The 15,176-nt window shown below is 44.3% G+C and overlaps 1 protein-coding gene across 2 annotated transcripts in view; it reads left to right on the top strand.

The window, feature by feature from the left end:
* The window catches only part of rab3il1 (RAB3A interacting protein (rabin3)-like 1), a 34,561-nt gene that overhangs the window by 13,332 nt on the left and 6,053 nt on the right, over positions 1-15,176 (top strand). For both annotated transcript variants that reach the window (XM_079500614.1, XM_079500615.1), the window contains 8 exons: positions 2,734-2,923; positions 3,829-3,924; positions 6,002-6,079; positions 6,409-6,636; positions 10,453-10,614; positions 11,752-11,876; positions 12,779-12,878; positions 14,977-15,043. In XM_079500614.1, the coding sequence (XP_079356740.1) occupies positions 2,734-2,923; positions 3,829-3,924; positions 6,002-6,079; positions 6,409-6,636; positions 10,453-10,614; positions 11,752-11,876; positions 12,779-12,878; positions 14,977-15,043 (1,046 nt within the window). The remainder of the gene's footprint in view (positions 1-2,733; positions 2,924-3,828; positions 3,925-6,001; positions 6,080-6,408; positions 6,637-10,452; positions 10,615-11,751; positions 11,877-12,778; positions 12,879-14,976; positions 15,044-15,176) is intronic.

The raw sequence follows: 15,176 nt of genomic DNA, 5'->3' as shown, positions 1-15,176 counted from the left end.
AGGAGGAATACAGTATTTGGTAAAATTGCATTTTTTTGTGGACACGCCCACCAGTTCATTAAGTATGCCTGGTTTGCCTGATGGGTGGTGATCCACCTGAACTGAAGCCACACCCACAGCTGTTGTTTTATGATAAAGGGGGGAGGGGATGATATTGTGATATCACTATATCACTGTTTTTTTCATTGGCACATTTGACTGTCAAGGTTTCAGCCTCCAGCAAGAAACCCTAAATACAAAGGGAAGACATCATTGCAAATAACAACCACACCAAGGGGTCTATTGAAGTACTGTCACCTCATAAACACATGAAAAACTGGAAAGACATACAAATCACGGCACTCCATCTTTAACCTCTTCAGATCCTCTTAGTGAAATGGCCTGTGTTGCTGTGTAGGCTACTTGTTGAGCTCTTTTTCCATCTTCACCAAATCTCTTAATAGTATATCTACATGCTCACAACAACTGTGGCGGCAGTGGCTCAGGGGTAGAGTGGCCCGGTAGAGCGGCCGGATGGAAACCGCAAGGTTCCCAGTTGGTGTCATTATGTTCCAGCTCTTGTGTCACCAGCTGGTTTTGGGCCTCCCAGGTTTTCTGTTGCCTGGCTGGTGGTGAAACCTGACTTCACCAGATGGTGGCGGTATTGATTCACAAGTTCACTACACAGCCTTCATCTGGGATCACTCGCGGAGTAGCGATGAACCAAGCTGGCCGCGGCTCGGACCAATCAGTAGCAGCTACGGGTGGGATCTGCCAATCAACTGCCAAGTAGCGTGAAAAAAAGGGCACGCCTTCTTCAGCGATTGGGCTACAGTGATTCCCAGAGGGAAGTCAGTTGTGAAACATAGTGTCTTCCATCTGGCGGAGTCAGGTTACTGGTGGTGTCCAACTTAGCCCACACCACACGTATGATTTGCCATACTTGCAACCATTATCCCCAATGGCAGTTGCATTGGTGTGGTTGAAACTGATTTGTTGCAAATAGTTGCGGCTAATTGCATTGGCACAGTTTGGCCTTAGTTTAATCTCCTTGGCTCCCCGGGATACGAACTAGTGAAAATAGCAGATCTACAACCTTGCGTTGTGAGCTTGTATATCGGCTTAATTGAAAAAGTTTAATTAAGGCCTGAGCACTGCACAGTAGTGCGAAGCCCTATTGAAATTGCAGTGATTCTTTATTATTCCCCCGAATGAATCACGTTTTTGAGGCGCTAAACATACTCGAAAAGTATGGCGCCATGACCTAATCCAAACGGATTCAGCCACATTGAATTTATTGTGGCATTTTGGCGCGATTTTCACGTGTCACACTTTAACGAACACCTCCTAGCAAGGATGGTCAGTTCCAAATTAAACTCGGTCAGCATACAGGCGGGCAGCAAGGCAAGCAGGGGAAACTTTTGTATTGGCTTTTTCCATCATATTACTATGGTTTCAATACATTTTGGTCGTATTGCAGTTGTTCATGTCGCAAAAACGAGGGTGAGGCTTGATTTCATAGGGTGTGCCAGATTGATGTCAGCCGTCACATGTATTAACGCTCGGAGCGAAATTAAGGAAGGGTCAGCTGTTTGGGATCACTTCATAAATGCCATGCCGACGTGAGTGTACTTAAAAACCAAAGCTCGAATTTGAGGCAGATTTTACACTCGATTGATAAATGAGGGCCTATTATCTTATAGTTTACTGAGACACCACACTGTCTCTCTGCATTCTATGATCCTATAGTTTACTGAGACACTACACTGTCTCTGCATTCTATGATCCTATAGTTTACTGAGACACTACACTGTCTCTGCATTCTATGATCCTATAGTTTACTGAGACACTACACTGTCCTGCATTCTATGATCCTATAGTTTACTGAGACACTACACTGTCTCTCTGCATTCTATGATCCTATAGTTTACTGAGACACTACACTGTCTCTGCATTATATGTATGTGTTTACCTGGCTTGTTTACTGTAAGTCACTCTGATTACTGTAAGATCCTCTGATGATTGAAACCCTATACCCGCAAAAACCTGATAACAAGCGTATTGAGTACACGGTATCAATAAGCGTGGGGCTTATCAAGCCTGTTATTGAGTCTCTCGACTTTCCACAAAATAATAGAAATAGAAATAGGCCCGGCCGGCCGGCCGCTCCGATGCGTGGTATTAAACTGTATACTCTCTCTCTCTCTCTCTCTGGCTCTCCCACAAACACGCTGTTAAGTTACCGCGACTAAGACTACATTTCCTGTCAATAATAAGCAGTGTAAAATGTAGTTCATTGGGAGGTAAAGGGTGATGCTTTATTGTGAAGGCAGGAAATAGAGTGTTTAAACTGGGCTGCTTGGCTGCATGTTAGAGTAGACTGATTTGCTCCGGTCTGTCCGGTGGCTGTATACAGTTGTTAACCCTGCTCTGCAATCGCCTGATAAAGGTGGGTTTTGAACAGTCAAAACAAGACCTAAAATTACCACAGGCACTTTCAAAAGAGGGCAAGATAGACGGAGTAAAGGTGGAATACAAACACAACAGCTCCATCCACATGCACTTAGTCTTACTTAGTGGAGGTGAGTGAAGTCGCATGAAAGGAATACCAAGACAACAACAGTATCAGAAAGATGGACGGACATGCCCACGTGAACTTTACCACTTGAATTGAAACATTAAGAGACGGGGCGGGCCGTCAATATGACAGTTGTTTTATGTCATTGTTCTTTTGTGTTGTTGTTGTTGTTCCAGGTTGGTGGATCTGGACCAATCAGATCAGCCCAGCATGGATGATGGGGCGGGGCCAGGCCACCCGCAGGCGGAGCTTCATCATGATGATGACGATCACCATGGCAACCTGTCGCGTCTGCGCAGCTCCTCGCTGGAGATCCGAGAGAGAGGCTCGGAAATCCTCCGAGAACAACTGGACACTGCACAGAAGGTTTCTGTCTGCACGCACGCAAGCAAGCAAGCACGCACGCACGCACACACACACACACACACACACACACACACACACACACACACACACACACACACACACACACACACCAATGGACCACCAATGGATGATATTTAGCCACTCAGACCCAAGACTAAACAATATTTTGTTGTCATTGGATACGATTTTGTCCACAATTCCATGCTGTATTCACGTTGGTACCATTAGGAGAGATAACAGGCAAACGATCAAAATAACAATTCTTCCACATTCTCTAATTGAATGCCACAGACAAAACAGTCTAAGTCCATAATGTATACATTATTTTTTCTGTGGTACTCATGTAGGCTTTTCTTGTCAATTAATAACACTGATTTGTTTAACAATAATGTTACTATTGAGACTCAGAGCATGAACTTAAACCAAATGGACGTTTCATTTTATACTATCAAGATTTAAAGATCTAATAAGGGTCCATTTTGGTTACTAACTCTCCATCATTTAGCTGGGGACCACCTGGAACCCCGTCAAGGACCACTGGTTGAAAACCACTGACTTCTATCTTACAAAACCATAAGAATGATTGTGCATTTTCTGTCAGAAACTACTGTACTGTACTGTACTGTACTGTACTGTACTGTACTGTACTGTACTGTACTGTACTGTACTGTACTGTACTGTACTGTACTGTACATCCACATGAGCAGCCAGTATCTGCTTTCACCTGGTATAAAACCACTCAATATCTTTCTATCTCTCTCTCTCTCGCACTCAGAGCAGCATGTAACCTGTGTGTGTGTGTGTGTGTGTGTGTGTGTGTGTGTGTGTGTGTGTGTGTGTGTGTGTGTGTGTGTGTGTGTGTGTGTGTGCGCGTGTGTGTGTGTGTGTGCGCTCGCCCACATAAGGAGTTGCAGGTGAAGGGGGAGGAGTGTCAGCGTCTGTCTCAGGTTCGAGAGCAGCTGGAGGCGGAGCTTGAGGAGCTGACCGCCAGTCTGTTTGAGGTCAGCTGACACTGTAATGACCTTTTGACCTCTGTCTGTGTGTCTAGAATGTATGTTTAATCTGTCCATTCAGCAGAGTGTCACCTAGTCCATTCATCTGTCCATTCACACATTCATCTGTCCATTCACACATGAATCTGTCCATTCACACATGATTCTGTCCATTCACACATGAATCTGTCCATTCACACATGATTCTGTCCATTCACACATGAATCTGTCCATTCACACATGATTCTGTCCATTCACACATGAATCTGTCCATTCACACATGATTATGTCCATTCACACATGAATCTGTCCATTCACACCTTAATCTGTCCATTCACACATCCATCTGTCCATTCACACATTCACCTGTCCATTCACACATTCACCTGTCCATTCACACATTCACCTGTCCATTCACACATTCACCTGTCCATTCACACACTAATCTGTCCATTCACCTGTCCATTCACACATTAATCTGTCCATTCACACATTAATCTGTCCATTCACACATTAATCTGTCCATTCACACATTCACCTGTCCATTCACACATTCACCTGTCCATTCACACATTCACCTGTCCATTCGCACAGTCACCTGTCCATTCACACATGAATCTGTCCATTCACCAGTGTTGGGCAATATTGCTTAGGAGAGTAATATGTTACTTATTACTCCTTAGAAAAAGTAATACTATACTTTTACTTGGGATCAAGAGTCATATACATATTACTTTTCAACCGGACCCCTTCCACCCGCAAAATAATCTGTTTAGTCAGCTCCTTTTAGAACTGAATCCAATTCATTGGAGTAAGAAGCCTCCAATCAGCCAAACTGAATATTTGCAGGATATGAAACAAAAATAGTGGCTGCAGCATCTCAAAACAGACAGTAGGCCTATATATTGTACACATAAATAACAAACAATAAAGTAAAGCAACAGTCTCTGACCTTTTTGAGGCAGCCTAGTCTCTCAAGACAGACTGTTGACTCATGTCCAATTTCAAGGAAAAAGAGGGCGCTGCTATTCCTTTATTTGCCGATGGGTTCTCAGATTGGAGGCCATGATGGATCTAAATGAGGCAACTGTGCATGAGGGTTAACCTCTCGTCTACAACAATTCACCCAGCGACGAGCCAATTCTTCAGATAGTCTCCATTTAATGCCCCGGCGATATCTCTATTCTCTACTGAAATCCAGTCTCAGTTATACTTCATTGCATCTTTGACAGACAAGAATGCAAATATAAATACAGAGACATTTCTCTGTCATGTTCCGCCACTCTCTGATCTATCTGTCTCTGTTGTGTTGTTGTTTGGAAGTGAGTGACGGTCGCATACGCTACGTCATAACTGTGCGCAGGCTGTGCAGGTTAAAACGAACAGATCTGTTTTTACCCGTTGATAGCTTGTAGATCTGTTCAACAACTTGCTACTATGAGTGCATAACTGAACGAATGAACAAAAACAAATTACGCTCATTAGTAACGAGTAACGCAGTGTGTTTTGGCAGAGTAAATATGAATAATATTACTATTTTGGCAGAGCAATTTGTTATACTACTCGTTACTGGGAAAATAATAATATTACAGTATATATATTACTTGTAACTCGTTACTGCCCAACACTGCCATTGACACATGCATCTGTCCATTCACACATTCATCTATCTATTCATTAGAAAAAAAGCAAGGCCTCTTTATTCCAAACCTAGGAATGCACCTTTATTGAAATGTTTCCCATATCCTGACATAAACAGCTTGAATGTAGTATTTTTATCCCTCTAACCACCATTAATCAAAAACACTTTCTGGTGACTCATACTGCCCTCCTAATATGTAAGGGGGCTTACTTTTTACTATTGATTACTGATTACTTTTACTCCATTTATTTGTAATAACCTCTCCTCTCCTCTCCTCTCCCTCTCCTCTCCTCTCCTCTCCTCTCCTCTCCTCTCCTCTCCTCTCCTCTCCTCTCCTCTCCTCTCCTCTCCTCTCCTCTCCTCTCCTCTCCCCTCCCCTCCCCTCCCCTCCCCTCCTCTCCTCTCCTCCCCTCCTCTCCTCTCCTCTCCTCTCCTCTCCCTCAGGAGGCTCATAAGATGGTGCGTGAGGCTAACATCAAACAGGCAGCAGCAGAGAAACAGTTGAAAGAAGCTCAGGGAAAGGTCTGTTTTCCTGTAACTTCACCCCTGATGATTTCACATGTTTGCATTAATCTGTATGCATGTCACTAACAAGGTTATAATAGTTATGGTTTTTTTGAGTGGTGCAACCACTCCATTACACAGCTAGGTGTGTCCCTGTGTCTGTCCCTCTGTCCCTGGGTCCCTGGGTCTGTCTGTCTGTCCGAGCACGAACATTGCAGATCTACAAGCTTGTAGCGTGGCACTCGGTGCCGTGCTATGAGCTTGTAGACATGCTAGTTTTCAATAGCTTAAAGTATAACACAATGCATAATGGGTTAAGAGTATAATATGTGTATCCGTGCATTCAGATTGACGTCCTGGGATCAGAGGTAATCGCTCTGAAGGCTCTGGTGCTGACCTCCACCCCATCCTCTCCAAACCGCCAGCTGCACCCCCAGCTGCGGTCCCCCGGGCTGGGCAGCAGGGGGGGGCGTGAGGCCCGCAACAAGAGCGCATGCAGCGGGGTCCTCGTCCCCGGCGGGTCCCCGGACCCCTCGTCTGTGTCGGGTTGGACCCCCGCCACCGAGGACAGAGAGGTAAGATGATTGGTGTGTGTGTGTGTGTGTGTGTGTGTGTGTGTGTGTGTGTGTGTGTGTGTGCAACAGCAAGGTATATTCAGTGATTTCACTTAATTCGAATATCACTTATTTTTTGTTTGTTTTGTTGTGATAATCCTCCCTACTATAGAGCGTTGCAGTCCCGCCTCCTACCCTGGACCAGGAAATGAAACCCAATGCATTATTCTCATAGACATTTCTTAAAGTATTTATTTAAAGACGGTTACGCCGCGGAGAAAGCCAACTCGAGTCGTGACTACTCATGACAACACAAACAATATTTTGGACCAAACAAATAATTACAAAGAAGAAAAACAACAAAAAAAGTGTTTTTTTCTTCTTTCTAATTATTTGTTTGGTCCAAAATATTGTTTGTGTTGTCATGAGTTGTCACGACTCGAGTTGGCTTTGTCCGCGGCGTAACCGTCTTTAAATAAATACTTTAAGAAATGTCTATGAGAATAATGCATTGGGTTTTATTTCCTGGTCCAGGGTAGGAGGCGGGACTGCGACGCTCTATAGAGTGTGCTGACCATAGACATATAAAGGTAGACGCCCCTTTCCGGCTCTGGAGCGTATGTGCTCAAGGGAAGGCAAAAAAATCCCGAGATTCCTTGCGAAGCTCCGCGGAAGCATGAGTGTGCCTCACAGAGTGCATGTTCAGGTCTGATAAGTCCCGGAAAAGATGCGCTGTGATTGGCTAGTGTTCCGGCGTACCAGTGTAAATTCTTCCGCCCTCCCGTCAACACACATGGCTCCAACGAACTGCAGCAGCCAATGAGGCATCTATTTTTTTAATATCTATGGTGCTGACCATATAAGGAGTTCCTCCCTGTCCCCAGTTAACCCCTGGGGTTCAAAAAACCTTATGTTTCGTTTTTGGCTAGGTGGCCAAGCCTTCATCCAATCAGAATAGAGAGGGGCCTTCCGCCAATCATGATCGAGCTTCAAATTGAAATATCAGTTGTGCAGTTTGACCCACCAGTTTTGGAGATATGGCTTATAGAGTAATGTCTTACAAGTTGAGAAAACAGGCTTGAAAGGTTCACTTCTGTGGTCACTAACATCACACCTAGCTACATGTTTAAGCATTTATTTCATATTTATGTCGATTTCAGCTCTGACATTTATTTCAGACATGCTCTAGTATGTGAAGAGTCTGCCTGTGCAATTAACTAATTTTGGATTAAAAATAAATAAATAACAGTTTTTCTCCTCATTAACAGTTAGTCTTGCCGCCATGACTGTCTCTGTATCAGCGCCACCATGAGGCCGATTTCTGCAAAACACATTGTTTATATTAGTTGCTGCACATGTCCTGCTCATCCAGAATTCTATCTTCAGAGATGCTATGAGTGCTCTGGCTCTGCATTTCCTCAACAAAATGAAGAAAATTGTTGCAAAAAACAAACAAACATGTTTATATCACTCCTAAACATTTTGCCAAACATCACACACACTCCTATCCTCCTGGTGGAGACCTGTGCCCAGAAGGGCACTTTTTCTAGTTTGTGTACTATTTCTTAACTCATGCTTTGATGTCTTGCCTAACCATTAGACTCCATCGCACAAAAGTGTGGCTTGAAAGCACCCAACGCACGCACGCACGCATGCACACAATGTGATGGAGTCTGATGGAGCATAAAGCAGTGATGTTTTAAGGTTAAGTTGTGCAGTTGTGTATTTTTTCACTACAAACATCGGTGAGATTTCGCCAATGGCTGCTCCATTGATTAATTGATTGATTGATTGATTGATTGATTATCCTAAATCATTTTTAATAGTTTTATTCAAAGGAGAAACTGCACAACCCACACCTCTATCAAAGTGGCATTGTGCCATTTTTTCTGTCTGTCTGTCTGTCTGTCTGTCTGTCTGTCTGTCTGTCTGTCTGTCTGTCTGTCTGTCTGTCTGTCTGTCTGTCTGTCTGTCTGTCTGTCTGTCTGTCTGTCTGTCTGTCTGTCTCTCTCTCTCTCTCTCTCTCTCTCTCTCTCTCAGAGTTTGTCTACTCTGATGTCTCTCTTCCAATGTGTGTTTCCCGCCCATTCTGTGGTCAGGGGGGCGGGGCATCGGCCTCTCGTCACACAGGTAACCATGCCCCCTTTAGACCAGGTGCCACAATGTGACCGCACCCCTTCACACTGTGACCACCAGCGCTGTCTCCCATTATGGGGCCCGAACGTAATTCCGACCGCATTAGTCCGACATGCGGGAACAGCGGTCGGACTACCGCTCGAACACGTGCTTCTCCCGTGCTTGCGGTTATGGTTAGGTTAGGGATAGGTTGTCGGTCTAATGACTGTCGGACCAAAACACGTGTCGGAACTTAGTACAATTATTATGTAATCGTCTCATCGCAATTGTTTTTGCATAATCGTCAAAATGTAAAAACCACACCCGTGTGAAGTGAGGGGCGCTCTTAACATCGTACACCATCATACATCATCTCATTCCGGCAATTTGCGTCCTCAACCTTTGGTCTTCAATGTTCGTGCTTACACAAACACTCAAAGCTGGCCATTCATTGTCAATGGCATTCAATGTTTGTGTTAACACAATGTTTGCGTGTGCACAAACCCTCCAAAAACGCCTCAGTTACCTGAGTTAGATATAAGACAAACACATTTAGAATGGGAAATAGGAATTGGTAGGTTTAATAACATTGTAATGTCTGTCTGCAACGCTCTTGAAAACAATGTATTGCTTTGAGCTGACAGGTCCTATTTATGTCAGTCAATCAAGTCACCTTAATTCAAGTGGCAGATGCCAAAAATAGTTTTTTTTATTATATATTTTAGGAGCAGACACGTCCACATACTTATATGCTTTTATATGACGTACACATAAAAAATAACATTAAGCCACGTTGATAACGTTTAACCCGTTTGTAAATCCGTCAAGATTTGAGCGAGTTATGACTATTTTTGTTTGAGCTGCCATAGAACATACTGTACTGTAGCCCCGCAGCTAGGACCCTTGAGAACTGGACCCTTGAGAACTGCTTTTAAAATGACAAGCTCAATAATACGATAATATTATAATACTCGCAGAGACCATGTTTTCTTTCGCCCCAGTCCGTCCGCGTGTCCTTCCGTCTGTGAGCAATTTACAATGTAGGCATTTAGCAGACGCTCTTAATCCAGATCGATTTACAGTATAGCAAGAACAACACATGGTGATACATCAAATACATATAAATAGTCATCTAGGATCATACGAAGTAAGCTAAGAACCTAACATCTGTCTAACAGTAGAATATCCTTACAATGAAACTATAACTAAACACTATAGAATGATATGTCTATATAACATGCGTCACATGCATAACAGCTAAATTAAGTTTGGCCTTTGCATACGCCTGTAACGTCATCGAGGCTAGGGCAGGTGCTACGGGCTAAGATGGAGTCTGAAGAGGTGAGCGTGAACAGCTAATCTCTGACACCGATTGGTCCGATCAGTGTGAAACGGTGCACACACACTCCCCCTGGAGGCCAAGTAAAAACCTCTGCCCCATTGGCCTGTTATAGTGCCACTACTACTACAGATTTTGTCCAGACATCACGCAAATCGTTACACGGTCATGTGATCGAGACAGATCTGTTGCATGTTTCTTATTCCTTGCTAATTGGCTAAGATTGGCTTCCAAAGTTTTTAGGATTGGCTCGTTTTGTACAAAATGCCTCAAATCATCAACGCAACTTCAGACTGCCGTGAAACAATGTGTCTAATGTGTGTGTGTGTGTGTGTGTGTGTGTGTGCACGCGTGTGTGTGCGTGTGTGTGCGTCTCTCTCCAGATGGACTCGGTCCTCTACGCAGAGTTCCTCTCCTGGAGGGAGTGTCCGGCTGTGGAACATTCCTCTGCCTTCCTGGGGAGGCCCCACCGAGAGGACTCTGCCTTCCTGGGGAGGGTATACCGAGAGGACATCAGACCCTGTCTGTCCTTCACGCGCTCTGAGGTGACTCCCTGTGCTCCGCTGGTTGTATTATTATTATTATGTTTTAGCAGTGCTCTTGGTTCATCTGCGCTATAGAGCACTGAAGTCTGACATTTTCCATTCTGAATTCCCATAGACCTTTTTTCACGTCAAATACGAACTGTGTTTTAAATAAAAAATAAAACAAATGATTCCGGCGGTTTGACTCATATATGGATATGAAGAATCAACTGACGGTGAAAGAACGCTAACGTTACCGCCTCCGAATTAGTTGAAACACCGAAACACCTTGAGAGCCCAGAACGGAGCCCAGAACCCCTGCTCTATACCAGGGGTTAAATAACCTAATAATAATAGAGAAAATATATCGTAAATGAATACTGAAACCAGATATAATCATTAAGGAAAGGTTATGCATGTACTATGCATAAACCGTCCGTGAGCAGCTAATCTCCGGCGCCGTTGGCCCGACAGACCTGAAACTGTGCACACACACCCTGGATGCCAGAGAAGAACCTCTTATAACAGATGTCTGTTATAACTCCACCAGGAGGCAGATTTTTGCAAAAATTACTCTGACAGATTTTGTCCAAACATCGCACAAATCGGTACACATTACCTCTATAGTCAAGTGATAAAGACGGATTTGTCCGATTCTTCATATTCCATCCTGATCGTTTTGAACAAAATGCCTCAAATCATGAACACAGCGTGCGATTGCCGTGAAGCTTTGCACGCACATTGCCACTATAGGCCAAGGAAGAAATGCCACACAACATTATTTTCAAATTGGCCTCATGGTGGCGCTATAACGGGCCGGTTGGCATTCCCAATTGTAACACCGATTGGTGTGAAACCTTGCACGCACACTCCTTAGAACCTCTGGCCTGCATTTTTCACACCAGCCTACCATATAACTGTAATAGATTACAGGTATCCCAGCTGGTCCAGAGTGTATTAATTAGCATGAATTAGTATCCGTTATGCTAATTGATATGTTAATTGCAGTTATCCCAGCTGGTCCAGAGTGTATTAATTAGCATGAATTTGTATTAATTATGCTAATTGATATGTTAATTACAGTTATCCCAGCTGGTCCAGAGTGTATTAATTAGCATGAATTTGTATTAATTAAGCTAATTGATATGTTAATTACAGTTATCCCAGCTGGTCCAAAGGGCGGTGGAGAACAACTCTCTGACCATTGAACCAGTGGGTGTGGCCTATGTGGGCGTGGCCTCTGTACCTGTGGTCAAAGCCAGCGGCGAGTGTGGAGGACCTGAGTGAGTGAATACACATTACATAATCTATTACACCTGCTATCACTATGAAATAAAACATATTTATTATACATGTAAAATAATAAAACATATGCATTACTCGTATAAACATAAACACATGTCTCTGTATTCATGTTGTACTATATGTTATAGCCTACTATTACTATGAGGGACCCAAAGAGAGTCTTTACCATAGAAATACACAGCAGAAAGTCTCTGGCAGCTCAGAAAAAAAAGATCTTCCTTTGATGTGAAATGTATCCCCCTATAGCAGGGCTGGACTGGCCACAGGGCATACCGGGCATTTTCCCGGTGGGCCGCGACCGTAGGGGGCCGCCATGATTTTTTTCTCACAGGAAGTGTGTCTGTGTCTTACAGGAAGTGTCTCTGTTTCTTACAGGAAGTGTGTCTGTGTCTCACAGGAAGTGTGTCTGTGTCTCACAGGAAGTGTGCCTGTGTCTTACAGGAAGTGTGTCTGTGTCTTACAGGAAGTGTGTCTGTGTCTCACAGGAAGTGTGTCTGTGTCTCACAGGAAGTGTGCCTGTGTCTTACAGGAAGTGTGCCTGTGTCTTACAGGAAGTGTGTCTGTGTCTTACAGGAAGTGTGTCTGTGTCTTACAGGAAGTGTCTCTGTTTCTTACAGGAAGTGTGTCTGTGTCTCACAGGAAGTGTGTCTGTGTCTCACAGGAAGTGTGCCTGTGTCCTACAGGAAGTGTGTCTGTGTCTTACAGAAGTGTGTCTGTGTCTTACAGGAAGTGTCTCTGTTTATTACAGGAAGTGTGTCTGTGTCTCACAGGAAGTATGTCTGTGTCTTACAGGAAGTGTGTCTGTGTCCTACAGGAAGTGTGTCTGCGTCTTACAGGAAGTGTGTCTGCGTCTTACAGGAAGTGTGTCTGTGTCTTACAGGAAGTGTGCGTTAAGTGGTCTGTCTCGTTTGTGTCGTCATCGCATCAAACTGGGAGACAAAGGAAACTACTATTACATCTGTCCTTCCAGCAGAGCACGGGTACGGCCTTTACCTTTGACTATTACTTTACCTATTACTACTACTGTATCTTTGCGACCGTACTTCACAGATTACTATGAAAACCTGCAAAACCTGTCAGTCTGTCGTTCCGTCCGTCATTCTATCCGTCACTCCACCATATATGGCCGTCAGTCCCTCACGCCTCGAGACACGTCATGCCACCAGATCTAGTATCATGACACTGACCTCATCAACCCCTGGATAACCATACATGTAGAAGACTGGATCATTACCTACATCTGCATATGTGACCAGATTTGACTGAGAGCCTGCCATCGCGCAACCTCCAGCTTTTCACCAGAGGACTTGGTCCCTGATTGGCCAATGGACACCACCGACATACAACCGACATACGCAGCCGATTACAGTACTTGCGCGCTCTGCTTGCGCAAGTAACAAATAATTATATAAATAGCCGATTTCGATTTGCTCAAACATATATGATGTGACCCGGGCGGTTAGCTCAACAGTCTGGGCACCTAGGCTGCTGAGCTAGCCAGACGGCGTGCCGTCGGTTCGACTCCCGATCCCGACGGCTTTTGACAGGACATGGGGAGAGAGATGGCGGGAAGGCAGTCTACTTTCATCCTATCAATAAAGGCAGAAAACACACAAAAACATCTTTAAAAAAAACATATATGACGTAAATTCTCCTGTCATTGTCAATGGCATTTAATGTTTGTGTTAGCACAAAAAGCCGATTTGCTCAGACACATATGACGTAAATTCTCCTTTCAATGTCAATGGCAAATGTGACACGAGTTAGGACAAAGAGCTGTATATTGCCCCTCAATAAATTACCTTAGTTTTAAACCAGCCCTCATCTGACTGGCTGGGACCTAAACCAGGGCTCATCTGATTGGCTAGGCTCTAACCAGCCCTCTTCTGATTGGCTGGACCCTAAACCAGCCCTCATCTGATTGGCTGGGCCCTAAACCAGCCCTCATCTGATTGGCTGGGCCCTAAATTGGGCCCTAAATCAGCCCTCATCTGATTGGGATGGCCCTTAACCAGCCCTCTTCTGATTGGCTCGGCTCTAATCAGCCCTCTTCTGATTGGCTGGGCCCTAAACCCACCCTCAGCTGATTGGCTGGTCCCGAAACTGGGCCCTAAACCAGCCCTCATCTGATTTGGCTGGGCCCAAAACCTGCCCTCATCTCTTTGGCTGGGCTCTAACCAACCCTCTTTTGATTGCTGGGCCCTAAACCAGCCTTCATCTGATTGGCTGGGCCCTAAACCAGCCCTCATCTGATTGGCTGGGCTCTAACCCGCCCTATTCTGATTGGCTGGGCCAAAGCATGTCCGGGGGTCCCCAGCCAAAAAGCTTGAGGACCCCTGGTCTAGGGGAACATATACACCCTATAGTACCTCTGCGTACGCCTAGGGGTACACATACCCCCTGTAGTATCTCTAGGTACCTAGCCTGGGAAGCATTCCTTTTCAGGAAACCACAAACCGGAAGTACCCAACATTCCCCGTGATCAAGGGCATCATCATTTTAGGGCCTACCCAATAAGCCTACCCAATAAGTACTTATTGGGAAAGTTTGTTTGGTATATCCATTTTTAAGGGGCACTAGCCCCTTTCTATAAACAGCTTTGTCCCCACACGTCTCAAAATTTGCCTTTGACAATGAAAGGGGAATTCAGGTCAAATGACCGCTAAATCTGGTCCCCACACGCCTCAATATTTGCCATTGACAATGAACGGAGAAATGACGTCAGAATTCCGCTAAATATGACGTAAATTAAACATCAAAACATTAAACGCCATTGACATTGAAGGGAAACGACGGACACCACCGGCATACGACCGAATGTACAGTACAGTGAATATTCTAAAATGGAACATGTGTTTTATTGTTCCACCATAGTAAAGTAAACTAACTAGTACTTCTATAATTTAGTAACCAGTAAAGTAATTAGTTACTTTTTCAGAGCAGTAACTATAAGTATTAGGGCGTTTGACAGACCTAATAAGTATAAGTAGTTACTTTTTAAAAGTAACTTGAACAACACTGGATATAAATGATCCAGTGTTGATCTGGTTGAAACTTGTCACGTCTCTCCTCCACCAGATCACGGCGGTGTGTAATTTCTTCACATATATTCGCTACATCCAGCAAGGCCTGGTCAGACATGACGGTAAGTTAAAAATATTTATTATATATTTATTGATTGATTGAATACTTTATTAATCCATTATGCTGCCACCTGCTGGACGCAGAGCCAACCGCAGACTGCCGAGGCTATTTCAATGCGGCACACACTGGGACTG

The sequence above is a fragment of the Electrona antarctica genome, assembly GCF_951216825.1.
Source record: "Electrona antarctica genome assembly, chromosome: 5".
NCBI lineage: Eukaryota > Metazoa > Chordata > Actinopteri > Myctophiformes > Myctophidae > Electrona > Electrona antarctica.
The sequence above is the reverse complement of the archived record's forward strand: the minus strand, read 5'-3'. Positions and strand labels throughout refer to the sequence as shown.